Genomic DNA, 21,136 nt, shown 5'->3' with positions numbered 1-21,136 from the left:
TTACACTGCACATGTTTGTCATCAGGAAAACAATAAACATGAGTGACAGGGTAACACAAACTTAGACTCAAGTTGGGTTCAAGCAGAAAATCATAAAGCTTGTCGAGTGTGGTTAGTTTTCTCTCACGTCGGGTTTGGACAGAAAATTGCTGCTTGAGTCGCTCTCTGCTTTTCCCAGCTGTAAAATGGACGGAAACTTTTCACATCCTCCAGCTTAATGTAGCAAGATGACACAGAAGAGCAGGACGATCAGTCAGATCAACACACACTAGCATGTGTTTTCATGATAACATGTAGTTTAGGGACCAATCAGGGTTTCACCTGATGAAAGATTGTGTAGCTTAAGGATGAGACTTCTGGAGTTCTTCAAGAAATCACAGAGGCTAACTGCTAATATCCAGGTAATACCTCCAAACTGAATGCTGCGTACACTTCAAACAATAATCTCATTTTCTTCCTCTATGCATGTTAAACATAAATGTCATGATCATTAGGGTTTTTTTAGAGGCAAGACTTTTAAAAACCACACTGTTCTGAGTGAATGATTGATGACTGATGGTTTTTGATCACCACAGGCTCGACTCAGCTTGCTCTGCAGCCTATCGACACAAAACTAATTAGAGCAGAATTAAATTTAGCACATTCAGACAACAGTTTTTGGGGTTGGGCTGGCTGTAAGCGAGCTGCCAGATGGAGGATTTTGCTCATTATCATGTCTGTGGGGAGGTCTGGCAGACAGGTGGAGCGATTCCCTGAGATTTCCTCTCGAAATAGTTTATCGGTCTATTTCTGCTGCTACTGTTCAGACACTCAGGATGTTGTATCTGAGTTGTTTTACTTTGATAGAGGAAGATTTAATTAGGAACACTCTGACATCATCTGTTTTTCAAGATTTTGTGAAGCTTTTACTGAACTGATACCCAGGATGTTCCCATGGTGCCACCAAGTCTTCTGTCTTGGTCAAATGTCCCAACTGTGTAATGGATTGATCAAATTGTGTATGAAGTCTGCTCTGTCGAGAGGGAAACATAGATATTCAAATTTTTTATGCAGGAACTCTTTTTTGAAGTTAACTTTACAGCTTCTTGTTAACTAAACTCAATCTCAATTTGCTTACTCTAAGCATTAACTGTTCAAAACCACAAGTAAATTAGGAATGCTTCCAAAAGTAATACCGTTAAAAGTCTTTATTAATTATTTCAATATATACAAAGAGCAAATATATCAACATCTGCTGTGTTGCCTCCATACACATTTTCAATCTGCTGCAGCTCTTGTGTGGATGCTTCTGAGTCAGTGTCTTCCATGGATCACATGAAGAAACAAGTAGGGACCTGCTCATCTGCATTCTCTAAACATTAGTCCTTACAGCTCTGTATGTGTGTTTTGACCTGATTTCATGTTGCATAATGAATTTGGGACTGATCACATGCCTTTCTGTTGGTACTAAAATATTTGCGCAGTACTGTATACTGTAAGTTAGCTGGAAGCAAGTAGCAACAGTCCTCAGAAACTCTTGGAGCTTCCTCTCCAGTCTGGCTCCTTTTTCCTGTCATCGCTGTAAATTGATGAAGCAGATTCTTAATGCCACAGGATTCACTTTCATTTTTTACTAAAATTTGAATATTTTTGGAGCTAGTTGCATCTTTGCATCTGTTTGCATCTCTCATGGGCAAATTCATGTTTAAATCAAGGACAACCTCCACATCTCATGTCAGAAAACTATCTTTTTACACAGACCTGTGATACCATCTGCATGTGCCAGGTCAATTTACTGATAAATGGTGTGAGGTGCAGTTGAAAGGCACAGAGAGCATGTAAGTGAAGCTGAGGTTATATCTCCCACACAATCTTTCTACTCATACTTAACACAGACTAGAAAAGGCCAGAAAATCCAGTTGTATCTTTTACCAAGTCTGCAGAAAGAAGCCACTTATTCTGCAACACATCTCAAGATTTGACTAAAGAACTTCAGCCAAACCAAACACAATACATTTCACTGAGAAGAACATTTCCCAGTTCAGAGGAAATGCAGTAAACAGATTGTTAGTTTTAAAGCCTCAGGGCAGCTACATTTTTAATTGAAGATAGAAATTCAACAAACACCTCATTACTCAATAAACATCTACGTGTCTTCTATTCCTATTTCCTACAAGATGCAAATAATGCGATCTGTTTGGTAACATCAGACAAGGTAAATCAATAACACATGTACATCAAATAAACATTTGAAATTTAAACATTTCAGTTATGTCTGAGATGATTTATTTAGTGAAATCAGAGTTACAGAAATCATTGAGTTTCTCCATTCAGGACCATTTATATCTTTAAATAACCTCAAATTATTGTATGAACACAAGTAGAGAAACCAGTCGGAGAACTTTCAATGGGTGTTGACAATGAAACTAGGAGAGTCACTGTGAAGTGAGCTGTAGTTTGTAAAAAGCTGGTCATTTTAGTTGCTGCTGAAAATGTGATGCTTGTCTTTTTGAGGTGTTACAGTACATGTGCTTGGAGCACCCAACAGAAGAAAACACCTGTACCGTAAAACCTCAAATAGACAAATGTCACAAAACCAAGCACATGTAGAGAGTAACTGCTAACTTAACAGAAGATAAGGAAACTAAACATCATTTGGCGTTTCAGACTTTATTTCCTGTTTTTTTCCCAGTTTCCTGCCCTCATGATCGTCTGCATCTGTTCCTAATGTATTTCACCGACATTCAGTCTTTCTTGCCTCCCTTTTGAATATAGCCTCTGTGTTTCCTTTTGTCTATGTCAGTTTGTCTTGATTCACATTGGTGGACACTTGTTATCCTGGTGTTTCAGTTTCATTTCATTTAAGGATTCACCTTTTGTGTCTGCGCTTATTACCGCCACCAAAGGTTTCTTAAAAGACTGTTTAATTTGATTCTAATTAATTATCATTCACCTACCCAGCTGCAGTACCTGCGTGTGGGTCCTCTATTGAAACTTCGGAAACACAATCAATACGATCACACTTTACACACAGACAACAAAAAAGTACAAAAGACTTGCTACAATTTCCATTGTTTCTGTTGTGCAAGATGTGGTGCTGCTGATAATAGGCAGGTAATATCTCCTGTAAGTGTCCCCAACCATTTCTGCTGCCTTCTCTGTCACTGATCTGCTATATCAGCTGTCACAGCCACAAATGAGAGTGACTCACTGAGGGCCTCTATGGAGACGCCTTGTTAACCACTGCTCTGAAACATGCCATGTATTGATCTCTGCAGATCCTCGTCTATACTTGAGGTGTTCAAGAGGTGTAGCTGTGTGACGGCAGTCGATGAAGATGGCTGCCGAGTGTTTCTGTCATCCTCTTCACTGTAATTAACTCGTCATGCACTCGTCTGTCGCTTTGTCAGAATCCCCAAGTCATTGATCAAGCTGGGCGTCTTAAAAATCAGTGTCAAAACAGTGAAAGGATTTATCAAATCATTCCTTGACATCACATTAGTTTGATTGTTTCAGTTCCTGTTTTCTTATCCTCAAACTTTACCCCCCGCAGCTTCCTGACCAATGACAAACCTGTGTGAAACCTGCCTGCACCTACATAATTAAAAATAAGAAATCTGCAGTGATAAGAGCCCAGGGATAAATGGCCCTGAACTAACCATCTAATCTTTTCGGCCATGCTGTGGATTTGGAACAATACTCTCTCCCTCGTTGACATTACTTACAGTAGCAGCAGCAGTCGGCTGTGGGCCGGCTATAGCTGGGGTGAACTGAGATAAAGAGAAGGGGAGAGGGAAGCTGAAAAATGTATTAGAAGCCTATCTGATGGGCTGGGCTTTGAACGCAGCACCGGTTGCCTGAGGAGGCGTTTACATTCACATGCAGGTAAACAGAGAGAAGTCGGGGCCGCTGGGAGAGAGTCACGCTGCCTCCATACTTAATGAACTGGGCTTTGATATCCCAGAGAAGATTAACATGGAGCCTCCACCCACGGCAGCTCCCTGGGGGAATCCAGCTCCTCTGACCTCAACTGAAGAGCTACTTTATCATATTAATACGCCATCAGTGATATTATTAGTGCTGTTAACAGAGCCAACAGCCACTTCACACCTTCAGGGTTTATCTAGGAGTATAAAACTCACACACTCCTCTTAGATGCATGTGTTGTACAGCTCCAGATGCAACAAATCCAGATTTTACTAAACAAACAAGAGAAATGTAAAGACCACAGAGATGTAAACCAAGCAGCTTTGTAGTTATAAGATGAGGCAAGGCTATGGCAGCTTCCCACTGCCTCCACTCATCTATGCGTGTGTGTGCACCTAAATGTTGAATGGTTCCATTAAGATGAGTCCCATGGGGAATGTTGACATGGATCATATTGCTGACTCAGCATCTCATCTCTAAACTTAGCATGTTCAGACCCCCCTGATCACCTTTGCCCCTTTTGGAGGGAAGGTGACTCACAATTGCTTACTCTACTCTGAATTTGACAAATCTTTATTTTTGTAAATTGTGATTATCACAGAATCAAACAATATGAATTACATATTTTTGTGCAATGTTTCTTACTGAATTAACTTTTCATCAGCACTATATCATTTCCTTTTACATTTGAATGTCTAAATATGGGATATTCTGCACACGCATGGACTAAGGTCTCCCTAGATAAGACATACTATGTCCCAATGTTTGTCAGTGACATAAAGTCACACTGGATTATTTTCATGTGAATCCCTCATATGAATGGAAGACTAAAGAGCACAATACTGAGATATAATTGATTTAACATAGAAGATTAGATTTTATGAAAATCTTGAGGGTTATGACTCAAGAGTTTTTTTTAAATGAAGCAATTAAGAATTTTCAAACATTGAAATATAATAAGTACTTCAGTTATTAGCATACTATAATTACAATATAATACGTTCTCTAGAAATGAAAATGTATTTGTGAAGGGATATTCTCTCTCTCTCTCTCTCTCTTCCCCTATCTCTCTCTTTCCTCCACCCTCTCTCTCTTTCTCTGTGTATGTGTGTGTTCACAGTTGGAGTGATAAGAAAATTAATAAATGATCTTCCAAAGTGTGCAAAAAATATTGCTATTAGTAAAATTAGCATTTAATACTCTTTTTAACTAGATATGAAAGTGTTAAAAACTATAATTTCACAGATCTCTTCTCTAAGAAACTCCACCTTGACACCCATTCATTTTAGTGGATTGAAGTTTTTTGGGGGGGAGATTCGCCTAAAACATATAATTGCCTTTTTACTCCTGTCAATTTATTCTGCTTCTTAAATAGAAAACTGTGTGAGCAGTGATTAGCTATGCTCTGCTGCCTATCTGCTCCTGGAGCCTCAGACCTGTTGAGAGAAAGTCAATACCAGCCACAGTGTTACTTGCTGCCAGAGCTGCTATTTAAGCATCGCTATATTTTCATTTTACATTGGGGAAAGGTCGCTTTGAGCCAAATGACAAGACGATATTACTGCGGGAGAGAAAGCTTGAGACATGAGCAAGAGTGGGATGAATCCCAAAATGTCAAAAAGGGAAACTTCTCTTATCGTAAATCTGACAGGAAATGTACATCGGACAGCCTCAGCCAATAAGATCTCATCAACATCACATTATTACATTTTCTGATATTCTAAAGTGATTGTAACCTGGTGCTCTCAATGTTTACTCTGTGGTCTTGAGTAAATCCTCATTCAGAAAAAAATGTACACACATCAATCTACAAAACAAATAAATGATTTGGTGTGTTGTGATACTGTAAACAAACCTCACATATATAAAATAGTATAGTACATAATTATACACAAAAAGTTGAATATTATATCCAAGAGAATCACATCCATGAGTTCATGAGTGCAGGTACAGGTTGACGGGAGAGCTAAAGACGGTTAAGAAGGAAAAATGAGAAAGAGAAAGGTTCATGAGATGATATGGCTCTCACTGTAGGAGGAGAGATAAGGCTCATGCAGGGTTCTAGATCTACTGGACCATCACACAAACAAGCAGCTGAAGTCTGTGTCTTTATTAGCTGCACTCATCCTTAAGGGCACACACACAGCTGGTGTTCTGACACACGTCATCACAGGTTGATGGGTCAACTCCCGCTGATGCTTGGAACTCTCCAGGAAAGCAGCACCCTCGAGCTGCATGACTGCTACCACCTACCCTCTGTATATTCAGTACCAACAGTATACAGGCTTCAATTGGCCAGAGACTCTATAGCTTCTTACTACTTCTACTGATCAACAAACCCACTGACAACCACTCATATTTGGCTTTTGTCTGCAGTGCGAATGTATTCAATCTGTATTCACTCCCAGGTTTTTATCACCTGAGGCTCTTATTTATTATTTTTTTATTTGCCTTTATTTAACCAGGTCGGTCCCGTTGAGATACAATGACCTCTTTTCCAAGGGAAGCCTGGCCAAGACAGCAGCATACAAAAAATTTCAACAGTCACAAGACACACAGAAATCACATAACACAGATAAAATACATTTAAAAAAAGAAAAAAAGATACAGCACAAAAATCCTAAAAAAATCCCCCAAAAAAACAATAAAACAAGACAGACACCTGACAGAGACAAAAGACATGTGGCCATCTTGGATTCACTCACTCACTCACACCAGGTTTTTATCACCTGAGGCTCTAATCGGTAACGATTGAAACTCGACACCCGAATGAACGTGCACATTTTTTATTTAGCAAAACAGCAAGTTGAGAGAGTGCCTCAATTTTCAGTGCTTTCACGACATCGAATATGACGCACCATAGGCAAACTCCTGTAGTGGCAATGGGAAAAGAGTCAATTGCCTTTTTTTATCTGTGATTAAAAGAACCTGCGTTTACCCACTAATTTTGGTGTCAAATTGTAATGAGACACACTCAAAAGGGAATTGGAGCATGTGGTTCATCAGGAGGCTGCTGGATGCCACCACACACGCCAAAGGGATTCATATACAGAATAATATACAGTATACCATCAGGCCAATATCAACGGACCCAGACTTAACTGATACCAAAATTGCTCTGTGAAACCTAAACGATACATTAACCATTTTTTGCTGTAGTGCTCAGCAGGGTCGCCAAAATCCTAAAACGTCCTTGTTCTGTAACTTGACACAGGAAACAGTTGATTCTAAAAATATCTTCAGTGAGAGCTGCGAGGACGTTCCAGGATTCCTGGAAGCTGTTGCCTCATGTTGCCTGAGTATCTTCAGGGAGTGTTTCTTCACTTTATGAAAACACAGTGGATTTCATTTTAAGTAGAGCCCTATTCGTTAACATTAACACAGCCTGTGAGTTGGCAGCCACTCAAGAATCACATCATCGTGTCGGAAAAATACATCTGCACTAATTGACTTTGTAAATTTGAGTGATTCCAGAGCTGAACAGGGAATATGGTGCTTAGTTTTTTCCTCTGATTTCTTTTTTCTCTGAGGTACTGCCGTCTAAGGCACTTCACTTCACTTCAGGCGTCACTCCAACAGATAACAGACGAGTGACGTGAAGCGCAGGAACATCCAGATTCGTTGCCTTATATCGCCAACCTCAATATAAAAGTATACAAGTTGTTTCTGCTCCAGGTTAAGTGTGGACTTCTGTTGTAGGGACAGGGGCCTAGTTTAAGAAAGTGGATAAACTATGTAGACAAGATGAGTCATGAGGCCTGATCGCAGCTGCAGACGATAGCAGCAGATGGAGAACCTGTGGGCTTCAGTGCCCAACATTTGTAAATCTCCAAAAGTGTCAGTTCCATTATCAGTTTAAATCAGCATGCTGCAGTCAGTCTCTGTGATAGTAGTGGTTTATATGTTGATGAATAACTTCCAAACTGACGGAAAATAATTATGCTGAATATCCCTGTGTTTTATGATCCTATCAGCTGCATCCATCTGGGTCTCCTCTGTCCTGCAGCCTGCTGACGACATTCGCTCCACTTCCACCCGGGCCTCAGCTGCTCTCAGATCAGACTTTCACAGTCCTGAGCTCTAAACCAGTTCTGCTTAGATCAAACAGGGGGTGGCATCCAGGTCACAGACACACAGAGCCGTGCAGTCACAGGATTCAGCCGCCATTAACCTCTTCAACCTCCCTCTTCACCTTAAACTTCCCAGCTAAGGAGATTTAAAGTTGGATGATTCTTACACGGAGTGAAAATAATAGGGTTTTTTTAATAGCTGCACTTTTTATGTGCATCATTATAGAAATAAATCCTAGAACTAATCCAAAAATAACTCATAATCCACCTCTCTGCTCTCCATGTGTTCTCGCCTTGTTCCAAACAATCTTTCTGATTTGGAAGTGGTTATTAATGAGTCAGTACTGGTGTTGCCATGATGTCCTCCAAAATGTCAGGATATGTCAACAAATGTCTACAATGATTTGTCTAAATTTGGACTCCATACTTAATATAATTAATCCATACAGGTTTGTGCCCGAACACTTGCCTCACACACAGAAACACGTGCTAACACTGCAATTACTTGTCAACCCATGAGACCACATAGGAAACATTGCATCTGCTTGGCAATTATTTTATGCACTTTAACACTTTTAACAGCTGGGGCTGATGGGAAAGTCAGTAGATCTGCAGATATTTTGATCATTATTATCATTCCAGATGCTTGACTTTCTCAATATTTTGCAAACATTATTGAAACTTGTGACACGTGGTCATGTGTCTTTGTCTGGTAGTGTTAGGGCCGGAAAACTCAATAAACAGTGTGCTAGCAGATAGGCTGTGTACTGAGTTGAACATGTATTTTTCTGTTTCCTCGGATGAATTGCAAATGGTCAGTAATAAAGCAAATTCATTCTATGAACAACACTGACTGCACAATCTCCATTGCAAATACAGCAGGTAGGATGAACACAAAGCTTTCCAAATTCACACTGCACGATAGAATGTTCGTAAAAAGCTCTGCACAAAAGGTCCAGCACACAAACAATAAAAAGTGACAGTATATTGTAGAACTGTTTGAGGAGGATTCACTAATGACATGGAATAATTCTGTAGTAGCTCCGGAGCATTAGCACCATTACCATTACAAACAGGCAGGTTTAGAATTGGCACTGCACCAGTTAATAATAATTACTGCTGATGCATAATAACTATTGTTTGCATTATAAGTTGTTTGGATTTTAACAATAAAAAAACAGAACTTGAACATTTGTGGCTTTTAGATATTCAGATAAGGTTTAGAAATGTCCTCTAACACAGTGCAGGTGAGAGCCACTCAGAAACGTCTTTATTGTGGCTGACAGTAATGCTCCGAGATGTTTTCTACTCCCATAAGTGAAAAAAAAACGTAAAACCTATTGAAGGAAAAGCTGATCATCGTGGTCTCCAGATATACAGGAGTGACAAGGGCAGAGAGAAAAAGAATGACAGGTAGATATGATTCGCGGACGGTGGAATAAAACTTGTTTCTTTTCTTTTTTAAATCAAACAAACAACCAAACCTTTACACAATTAAATTTGAATGTGAAATCTAAATCTGAGGCAATCTGTAGTAGCAGTGTTGAGCAAGTTCACACTTAAAAAGAACGAGTTCCAAGTTCATTTCATGCAGATGATAATAAAGTAGTTCATATCATAGTTGATTTTTTATTGGGGTGATTTAGGTTACAAATGTACGGCCATGTGTCTGGTTCTGAAATTTTTTGAAAAATTTTGAGAATTTCTTTTAACATTTGAATATCACATATTCAATGTTAACTGGTCAAGCTGCGAAATTTCCTGTAACTATTAAATGCTTTTGAATTAAGACATATCGTGCCACCGGCCATATGTAACAGAGCTTGTACCTAGCTGCTACTGCCTAGCATATCAGCCAAAGTTGGATAAAGAGAACCTGAGAAAGAGCCACAGCGTGCTTCCAGCCCTGTGAATTTATAGAATCCCTAACTCTTACTGCCTTGCATATCAGTTAGTGCTATTAAAAGTTTGGTGAACTATTTAACACACCATAGTTTCGGTTAGGCTTGTGTAAGATAGAATCCACACTACAAGGTGTCTGCCATCGCGACACAAAAGCCAACCACACGCTTTTGATTTATAAACTTAAATCTAATCCTTAAATTTCAGTTTCAACAATGGAGAACCCCTGTGTTGAACAATTTGTTTTTTCCCTAGCACAGAGCCTGACCCCTGGCTATCCTGAATTCATCAGCAAGTTGAACTTCAATGAGTGCATTAAAGAAATAGATTCACTTCTTAATGACAGGTGTGATGCACAAACAGCATCAAAGGGCCCATTGTTGAGATGTATGATCCTAAATTTCCACAGGCAAATCAACCTTGCCTGTCAGAGCAAAGCAGCCATGGAACAGGAGGTAAATTCCCTGAGAGCACAAAATGCTTTTCTCCTCCAGGAGGTCCAGACTGCTAGTAAGAAAACTCTGCACTATTTGGAAGACCTGCACTCAGCAGAGTCAGATCTAATTTCACACAAGGAGGAATTGTTAAAACTTAGAATAGAAGGCGCGGCCTCACATCAGTTTTTGAACCAAAGTGATTCTGGTTATTCCGATTCAAACTCCTCCGATAGTGTACGGTTAACTCCCTCTTCACTCCCAAGATGGGACAGAATCCCATCTGACCCGAAGTCTTTGGGAATTAAGTCACCTTCTGATCCTCCACTGACAGGAAGAGGTAACAGCTTCCTAACTTCCCATCTCACTGACTCTGACACATGTAGTTTATCCTCAAGAACACATTGTGCCTCATACACTTCTCATCCACTGATGCATGACACATTTTTTCGTGCACAACTCTTGAAAGGGGGGACTTCAACATTCCAAAATGTTTCAGCAGCTCCCCCTCAACCAGAGAGACCTGTAGCAGGTGATGCACGCAGCCGGACCCCACAGTGTCCGCGCTTCGAGTTGCTTGAGTTTCTAGCTAAAGATATTGAACAATTTGATCCAGACAACTGTGATAACAACATTGATAATTACTTTAGGGAACTAGATCTCAGCTTAAGCGATGTGCCAAATGCAACAGAAAGAGAGAAGGTTAGACTTGTGTTAAAAACCAGCTCTACAGCTGTTCACAAGTTTATTCAGTCACTTCCTTCCAGCGTCGCATGTAACTACACAGAGCTCTGTCGAGCACTAGTCGAAGAATTCTCTTCTACTCCTGATGTGATAACAGCCATTGTTACAGCCTCCCAAATTAAACACTCACGTCGTGAAAATCCCAAGGATTATTTCAAACGCTTGAGGCATGTTTATTTTCAGGGAAAGAACACACCAGGACTAGAAGAAGATCCCACCTTCAAGACTATTTTCTTACGTAACTTACATCCATGTATACGCACACACGTTGTACTGATGACACAGGAAGGAAAACCTTCAATGCAGCAGATCAGGAAGATGTCACAGGTGGCTTGGGAAACTGTTGTCTCTGTCAAGGCAGCAGTTGGTGCAACCGAGCCTGTCAGAACAAACATCAAGGTGTCAAATTTGTCTGCAGCCTCAAAGCGCCCCCCTCACAACAAAAGAAGGGGGGGTGACAGCAAGCAGCGTGGGGACACAGAGTGCAGGCGCTCTGTTCACCACCTTCCCAGAGATCGGCATTCCCACAGTAGAAGCTGCAGGAAGCCGTACTCTGACATTCTGGCCCAGACATATTACAACCACTCAGAAGATGACGACAGCATCTCTGAGTACAGCTCAAAATATGGTTATGACCGAGCACACAGTGACAGCGCCTCTGAAGTCAACTTAGAGTCTGGCCCCACAGAGCGTTACAGCCCCGAGCCACGACACAGGCGATCCAGAGCTCGACCCTCACGCTCATAACCAACACAGTTAAACACTGTACTGACAGTCAGTAGTAAGTTTAATTCAGTTAAAATAGGAAAACTGTTTTGTTAGCAACAGCAGCAAACTCAAAACCTTAATTCTGATTAAAACTTACATACCACTGCCAACTTTGTAAATATGTTTGGATCGACAACTTTCATTCCTCAATAAATGTAGTCCATACCACACAGGTTATTACATTAGCATATTATTACAGAAACAATGATACAGTCATTTGAATTTTGAGATTTTGAAAATTATGACATCCTTCCGCAGGAAAATTGTTAAATCTAACAGATACGACTGAGTACTACATTGAGTAAGACCCAATGAGTGAACAAAACTCTTGGACATTTCAAAAATGACCTTATCATTGTACGCGTCTCTCTCTACATCTTATCTTACAATTTACAAATGTCACATTTTCTGTTTTCTCCTTAAACCTAGTGAAGAGCACAGGTTATTCATTTTGTACTGTTACTGTAACTCTGAATGATTTGTCTAATTTGAATCTTGCTTAGCTAACTAGATAGTGTATACAAATGCCCAGATGTTACAGTCCAAATGAACTGACAATTGACTTTTCCAGCTTTGCACTAAACATGTTCAAGTACACCCTCAGGAACACACGTCAGGTGCGATCCTGACGCCGCAAGGGGGATGTTGGGACATGGTTTTTGTGCAAAAAGGCAGGCCTCTCTTTCAGGCCTGTATTGGAAGTCAAAACCTGAGAGCACATGGCCTTTGTCTTGAGAAAGCCACAAGCCGCATGGGCTGGAGAATACTCAATCTCCCAGAGTGCAATGTGTTCTCTTTGTACTGAGAAGGTCAAATAACTCCGTCTCCCAGGAGGCAACATGTCCCCTTTGTTTCAGCATCTTCGCACATAGGTGCGAATATCTACCAGGGTCAACTCCAATTGGTCAGTCTGGTCCCATGACCAAGGGGCAACCAGGTCTATAAAAGATCAAGGCTCCCCCAGAGTCACTCTCTTTCTCCAACCCCTCGGAGGGCCGAAGGCTGCTCCAGCAGCGCTCTTCTCCACCGACCACCACTGAGGACAGCAGGCCGCTGGCCTTTCCTCCTGCATCGGCGAGTGGAGGAACCGGATTCCTCCAGCTCAAATATTCTCTTTCCAACAACTGGAGGTCAAAGGTCGAGCTTCCAGCTCATCTTCTCAAGAAAACCTCCACGCATCTCAAGCTTCTTCTAAACTCCTTGCAGCGACTCGGTGTCCTGCAGGTAAGAACTACGGCTTCAATAAGCAACTGAACTGCACAGCTCAACAGAACCGCGGAAGCAGAGACCACACGAACCAGAGACTCCAAAAGCCTGAACTGCTAACCGAACTGCACAGCAACTTTCTCCCTGTCCTTGGACTGGTAACATAATCTGGGCTTAATAATTTTACTAGGCTAAGCAAGACTGTTTATTTGATTCTGTGTGGAGTTTATAAGTTTGATATATGTGGTGATATTGTGTTACAAGTTAAATCAAGGTTAATGTAAGTCGGGCTCAACACAGACCCTGCCATTTTCTGATTAGCATTCTCACAGACCCCGCATATCTCTTCACCTACTTAGCTACGTCCCCCGACCAGAAGGAGGGGGGGGGGCCTGCTAGCTTAGAGATCTTAAAAGATCACAGGAAGGTGTGACTCTCTTTGTTAGCCACCAGCGAGACCCTCACACACACACACACACACACACACACACACACACACACACACACCCACACACACACACATCTTTATTAGTTAGTATATTGTTTAGTAATTGGTGTTTTATACTTATTATGTTTATAATAAATGCTTTCTTTTAACCTTGTCCTGTCATTAATGTTGCATAAGTGAAGTTTGCCAACCTCTACACTGTCAAGAACTCTATAAACCTTAACTGTTCATTATATAGTCTTTAATAGTAAATATTAAGATTTCTAATTGAACTAGATCTAAATGAGACTGATCTTAATCAATAAATTGGCTATCTTTTCCCTTCTATGAAGGGTGGTGCCCCGCGAGAACTTAGTCAAACTAAAGATATGATTTAATATTAATATTTTAAATATTAATGTTTTATTTTTCTATTTTTGATAACCAAATTTATTGAACGCCTAAAGGCCCACTAGCTTATGGTATCATTCCTAACCATTATTGCACAACACTGTTCTTCTACAAAGTCACTGACCGGCTGCTTCACGTGAACGAGCTCTGATCTCAATGTGCGTGTCGCTCTGAGCAAGAGTGGGGACAGGTATGGGTACATGGAGCGGGTCATTCTGCGCATGCGTTAATTGCACAAACTAATCATCGTGCGTAAACGCGTTAATTTTGACAGCCCTAATAAGAACGTTTCACTAAGACTGAGCGGTTGTCCACAAGTCTGTCTTCCAGCACTACCTAACCTTTCTCCTTGAACTGCAACGTGAGATTCGTCGTCTGACTTTCACATCGCTTATTTCCTTGGACTTTGTGATAACAGCTTGTGTCGGAGAGGCCACATAAATCACTTCCAAGCGTGTTTTTTCTCTCAGGCCCACAAATGACTTTACGCTTCACTGTCTGTCGTACATTTTCATAATGATTCCTTGATGCGTTGCTGGAATCACCGGCGTCGTTGTTTTGGGCTGCCGGGTGTGGGGACTCACCATCTGTCAGAAAATCTCCTTCCTTCCTCCGGGCCCTGGTGGCGGTGCCTTGTGGAGGATTCCCTGCTGTCATTTTGACTCACAGTCAGAGGGCCATTAACCCAGGCTTCAACTTACATGAAAGGGTTGCCATGGCGACGCAGGAGATCGCGGCTGTGGAGGTGGTAGGCGGTCCTGTGTGTTGGGAGCGTGAGCACAGGTGTGTTGTGAGAGATGCTGCAGGGCGGGGGAGAGGAAACAGAGCTCCCCGGCTGAGCGCTGCATGGTGCATATATGTGTGTGTCGGTGTGTTTGTGTGTTTGTGTGGTTGAGCGAGCTTGAATCAGACCGTGTGTCTTTGTCGCTCTTTGATAAATGAGCTGAGTCAATATTTCTTCCTCCTGCAACAGACGGTCGGTTTTCACAATAAAGCCAGTTTTATCAGCATCAACAGCGACAAAAAGATCAAATACAAACACTGGGATTTTTCCTGTTTCCTGTCACAACTGAGAACACACGGGTGCTTTTACCCTTAGTGTCCACTGCGGCTGCCTCTGGTCTCAACTGTGTCGCAGCTAGTGGAGACAATCCACTGCTTCTATCTGGTGATGGTGGATATTGACTGGCTTTGAGCAGCTCTTTTCTCTGCACCACAATCTTCACTCCCCAGGTCTATATTTACTGCAGCAGGTCAAATCTCTGTCACCTGCAGTTTGTCTTAAAGTGGAACTTCACCCCTAACTTTTGAAATTGTTTTTCCCTGGAAATTCAAAGAACTTTAGAACTCAGTGCTGGAAAGCAGGAATAAGAAATGTCTACTCAGAAATCCCCATCACTGACATCGTAAACACACACACAACATACCAATTAACTTGCTAGAGCTAAGTTATCTAGGTTGTTTAGCTATGTGCAATGAGCCCAGTAGCAGCACAGACAAAATATAGTATGACTAGAGGCTTCTCACCTCCATAGTTTCCAAACAACCAAGACCATGGTTGTCTCAAGCCGTTTGAACCACTGACATATGCAACTGTTTCTTCCAGCAGGTCAAACGGAAAATGCAGGTATGAGAGAGAAAGCCAAGAGGCAGGAGAGGATAGCGGATGGTTCTGATGTCGTATTTTTCGTGTTTAGTTCCATTATAGATTTGATAATGAAGTAGCCTTTGCAGATTCCCACTCATGGTGGCTTGCTGCCTTTGTTTAGAGGGTGTTAACTTTTTTAACAATATGTCATGATCTAGACACAACAGTAGACTCTGCATAAGTCCAGGAAGGTTTGAAACACTAGGTATCATCATGAGCGATGTTTCATCAAAACAATATTTTTTGGGGGGTAATATATGTGATATAAAAACAAGCATAATGTTTTTATTTTCACAACCTTTGTAGAAGGAGGCAGGAGTTACAAAATATGCACCAACCGTAAACAGTTAAATCTGAACACTCTCACAATTGTGTGATATCACCATAGCCCCTCGGAAGTTGGCCAATCAGAAGAAAGTGGGCTGTTAGGGGCATATTTACACTGTGAATTATGCCAAGCGACTCAAGTGGAGTCACAGAATAAAAATGTAGAACTGGAAATGAGCAGAGCAGGTCTCCTTATCAGGAGCTAATGATCATCCAGCTGACGTTGCTGTAACAGTTAGTCCACTGCTGGAAACATGTGATTCACAGCTCACCGTTAACAAGGTGTGAGGAGGAAGCACTATGCCTCTTAGTTGCTTCACTTTTATCACGTAATTCATATGGTGTAAAAATAACTAATGCAGAGAGTGCAAGATGGCAGCACCCATATCTTATCAGATATTTTAGCTTAATTTTGTACAACAGGAGGAAGTGGAGGTGCAACGTCCATCTTTATTAATGTCTGATCTTTCTTTCTCACTCAGACCTGTTATCTGAAAAATCGGCAGAAAGTGTTGAGTTTCACCAACAGCAAAAACAGCAAAGGGGGAAACAATGTAACCTTTACAAATTATCCAAGCATGTGTGACACTTTGCCTGACCCGAGGCCTAAATTCACCTGTCACTCGAAGAACAAGACTGTCAGTGAAGGCAGCTTCTGTAACTGAAACACAAATGTATATTTTTAGGGAATATTTTAATCTCTATTAATTTATGAGGAGCCAAGTGAGTGTGAGGTATTTAGACACAGAGTGCTGCTAATAGATGCACTGTTTGAATGTGTGTGTGAATGGCAAAACTGTCCTGTAAAACACTTTGAGTGGTCATCAAGACTAGAAAACCATTTACTTTTAATTTGAAGACAGTTTGGGAGGAAGAGAGTTTCTGAATGTTGTCGCCATGAAGGAGGTCAGCTCCTGTGCTGGTACCTTGAGTTGAGATTATTGTTTCATTAGTTTTCCAAGGTGACTAATGAACATTTGGTTTCTTTGTCCACACAAATTATTAACACAAGCCCATGAAATAATGATTAATTTGCACAACTAGTTTTTACCCCCAGTGACCCTTGCTGGGCTTGGTTTATTTCTTGATTTCAAAACACAAGTGAGTAATAAAAGTTTTTTGATAGAACACACACACACACACACACACACACACATACTCACACACACAAACACACACACACACACACACACACATATACACTTACATTTTGAGTTATTAGTTTAAGTAAACAAAGGTCCCAAATAAGGGAAGACGTTAGTGAACAATCAAAATAAATGACAGTTTGATTTAATTTGATTTAACCTCCATTGTTTCACTCTGTGTTATAAAAGTCTTACATATATGTATTTTCTTCATCATAGAACACAAATATTTTGAGCTTTTTAAAAATGCCCAGGCATGACCAAAAACCTTTCTTCGCTGCTTACTAATGCAAATTGTTGCTTTTTGGAATAGCACGAAACTTCAGTGTGGCCAAAAAAATTGAGCAGTTTTAGAGCACAAAGCATTATTTACTTCACAGAATCAGTAAACATTATTCGTTATTTCTGGCACAGATCAGTATCTTGGTTAATGACAGTGTTTTTTTTGTTCTTTTTTCGTAAAGTGTTATGATTTGTTGATTTCACACTTCCGTCTATCAAGTGTGTTTATTCATAAAGTTGAAATAATGAAAATCAACAAAACTGGAGTTTTCAGTGACGGTCCACGGAGGATTGATCACTGAGAACCTCCACACACTGTCTGGTGTGATGACATGATCGCTGTCTAATCCCTAACGTCTCCCTGTCTTGTTGACTCCTCAGATGTACATCCAGACGGCCACGCTGACCATTTCCCTCAGCCTCAGCGCCTCTGTCTCTCTGGGCATGCTCTACATGCCCAAGGTCTACATCATCGTCTTACACCCGGAGCAGAACGTCCCGAAACGCAAGCGCAGCTTTAAGTCCATCGTCACCGCCGCCACCATGACCAGCAAGCTGTCACAGCTGGCAGCTGAGCGGCCTAACGGCGAGGTGAAGACGGAGCTGTGTGAGGGCGTGGAGGCCAGCGGTGAGTGGAGGAGGGGTTTATTATGATGTCACAGGTGAAACCTCAGTGTTTTAAGGATTGTCATCACATATTATGATTGGTTGAATGCTGGCATTATGGTTTAATGGATGCCACATTAAAATCCCATTGACATGTGGTGTTCCTCATATCAATAGACAAGGATAGTCGTTGATATCATATCATATCTAATATCATTGTTTATTCAATATTTAGTGTTTAATAACAAAAGAGGAGCATCCATGAGTTAGTCATGGGGTTGTGCTTTCTTCAAACTTGTCTGTACCATTAAAGATGGACGACATGACAGACCCCAAAAGTTGAGCCAAAGCTCTTTGATCGCCCCCTGTATGCTAGCTACAGTATAGGTCATAAACCCAGCCTCATCTACGTTGGCAAATAGGATGTTGACCAAACTAAAAAGTCAAAACACACAAAGATGATTTTCTCAAATAGGGTTTCTGTCATTGAAGGCGGTGCTTAATACGCTGATGTAAGTTCAGTTGACACTTATTCTAGAGATGTTACGATTGACAGCTGGGACTGACTTGAGTGGTGAAGCGTGTGTCATTGCTCCATCACCCGCGATCGGAGGAAGTGGTGACAAGTCATCCATGGTCTGTACACAGCAGAGGTAACATCTTAAGAAGAGAGCATTGGTGATGTTTATGGATTTGTAAGAAACCGAGTTTGTAAAATGCAAGCGTTGCTCGTTATTTTCTTCCGTGTCTAAGTTTTGTCTTAGAATATGTGCATCAAACGTGAAACCTTGTGAAAGAAGTGCTGAATGAGAGATCACATTGCTTCCACATACCTTTGGCTGTATAAATCTTTATATTTGACTCTAGACAACTGTAGGTTTAGCCAACAGTGGCACTGCTTCCTTCATAATTACATTAGAAGCATTTATAGTGAAAAAGCTGCAGTACAAAGACAAGAGTCAGTTTCTCTTTAAAGTCTTTGGATTTCTAATGGAGCTGAAGAGTGGAGCTTCTCGGCAATAATGAGGATTTAACAGGAACTCGGCATTTAGACGTCACCTGAGACCTGATGTGATGAAGCCAAACTGTTTACGGCTCAGAATAACACTTCAAAGCTGCTTCTCTGTCCATCAGCAGAAAAGTGGGAGACGTTGGATTGTTTACTCGTCAGAGATGTGCTGACTGAGGTGATGTGTTTATCTAACAAGCAGCAGCTCTCACATCAGCGTTACTTTCTCAGCCCTAAACACGGCTGAACTTCCTCTTTTATCTCGCACAGTGTACGCTTTGAGGGAGAGATTCACTTTTTAGAAAGTACAGGAGGTGAAAATGCATTAGAGGATTATTTGATACATAATAACTGCTGAATACATTACATTTGTATTTGAGATGTGAGAGTAGTCATAGACCTCAGAGGATTTTTTTTTAGCTCAACTGCTTCATTAGCATATGTGTGACAGTGCCTATCCTATAGATATAGTCCTCGTCTCCTCTTTTCCAAAGGAGAATTATAAATATTTGTGCCCGTTCACTAAACTTTAATGCGAAAACTTGCTTTGTGTTTGTGAATACAGCATAAGAATGGCTCAAATGACGGAATTAAAACTGTACAGGTCATAGGACACTAATAGGACTTCAGCCCGCTTTACTGCCTGAACCATAGACAATCATCTGGCTGGATGTCAGTGAAGGTGGCAGACTAAGGAGCAGGCAGGGTGTCAATTCAGGATACAGCTCAGAGTGTTATTGTGGATGACCCAATCAATGTCTGAAGGGGCGTCCGTCGTGGCTGTTGGCAGGTGAGGCTTGGGGTCACTGGGCAGTTTAAGGGATTACCATCTTTGGGGACCACGCTTCCTTTTAGGAGCTCCGACCCCTGGATACTTGGAAGCTGGTGAGAAGGTGCATGTAGAAGCAACAAGAAAGTACAAGGAGATCTGGTGGTCAGGTGGAGTGTGACAGGAATCCTGACAAACTGTAGTTGCCTGTTCAATCAAATCAAATCAAATCGTCACATGCACCAATGACAGCTCAAATTCATTCAAAGCATTGGTGAAATTCTTGGGACATGGCAGGCAGCATCTACGCAGGCAGCATCTACACAGTAGAAGGGCTTTATAAAAAATTGACATACCATATAACATATAACGTATAACATATTAAAATGAAGCAGCAGTTTACAAGGTGAAAGAGTGGGGAATATTAAATTAAATAATATGAATATATGTGAGGTAAGTACCTATTAAGTGTGACCTGTGATCTTGATCTACTTAGTACAAAAGCAGCAGTTTATCGAGTGAAGGAGTGGGGAATATTAAATTAAAAAAAAATATATATATGAATATATATGTAGTAAGTTCCTAGTAAGTGGGACCTGTGATCTTGTGACCTGGCAGACAAGGGCTTTACAAAATAAAAATAAAATAACATACCATATAACATATAACATATAACATATGACATAGCAGAATGAAGGAGCAGTTTACCAACAGTTTGAAGCGGGGGGAATATTTAATTAAATAATATGAATATATGTGTAGTAACTGTATTTGTATGGGTGGTGGAGCAGAATGTACATGGTATCAGCTCCTTGTGATTCGTTACCTGTGAACAGTCAGAGTCAATTTTCTGACTTCTGAGTCATTCAATGACATTTGAAAATCTGTTTAACCTGCAGGGCAGTGTTTCCCTTTACCAACCTGCTGCTTTCTTTTCCCCTCATCAGTGCCTCCAACAAAAACCACCTACGTCAGCTACACCAACCACGCCATGTGACGGACAAAAGGACCTCCTTCACAGGGAGTTTTCTGTCAAACAGAGGAGATGTCACCAGGGCTGGACAGACATGCTCTGCATAATGTGAAGGAACAGAGCAACTGACAAATTGAACCAACACTTGAGTGGTGTCTTTGTGTTTACAGACCATGGGCTTATAAGGCTTGTAAGGACGCGTGGAAGCTAGAGGATGGTAACCTGAAAAAAGAAGTCCTCAAAAAGAAATACAAAAAAAATAAATTATGGAGACCAACCATACTTGTTGTTATTCTAATTGTACGTAAAAAAAATTGTGGTTGTGAAAACTTCTGATTCTTGTCTCATGTCGTGCGTACGTCAACCTGCATTATGAGATGAGTCCGTCGGTGTTCTCGGGTAACTGAACCGTAGCTTTTGGTTGTGAAATGTCTAAATGCCATGGTTGAACTGAAGCATGCTACTTTTTATACAAATGATTTATTTATAATAAAAGAATGTTTCTGTAA

General features: G+C 40.9%; 1 protein-coding gene across 1 annotated transcript in view; it reads left to right on the top strand.

Moving 5' to 3' along the window:
• grm8b (glutamate receptor, metabotropic 8b) overlaps positions 1-20,651 on the top strand; it is a 132,548-nt gene extending 111,897 nt beyond the window's left edge. The window contains exons 9-10 of the mRNA XM_061076988.1: positions 17,652-17,898; positions 20,602-20,651. Coding sequence (XP_060932971.1) covers positions 17,652-17,898; positions 20,602-20,651 — 297 coding nt within the window. The remainder of the gene's footprint in view (positions 1-17,651; positions 17,899-20,601) is intronic.
• The last annotated feature ends 485 nt before the right edge of the window (positions 20,652-21,136 follow it).

This window comes from Limanda limanda, chromosome 8, assembly GCF_963576545.1.
Source record: "Limanda limanda chromosome 8, fLimLim1.1, whole genome shotgun sequence".
Classification (NCBI taxonomy): Eukaryota; Metazoa; Chordata; class Actinopteri; order Pleuronectiformes; family Pleuronectidae; genus Limanda; species Limanda limanda.
Note: the sequence above shows the minus strand (reverse complement) of the source record. Positions and strands in the feature narration are given on the sequence as shown.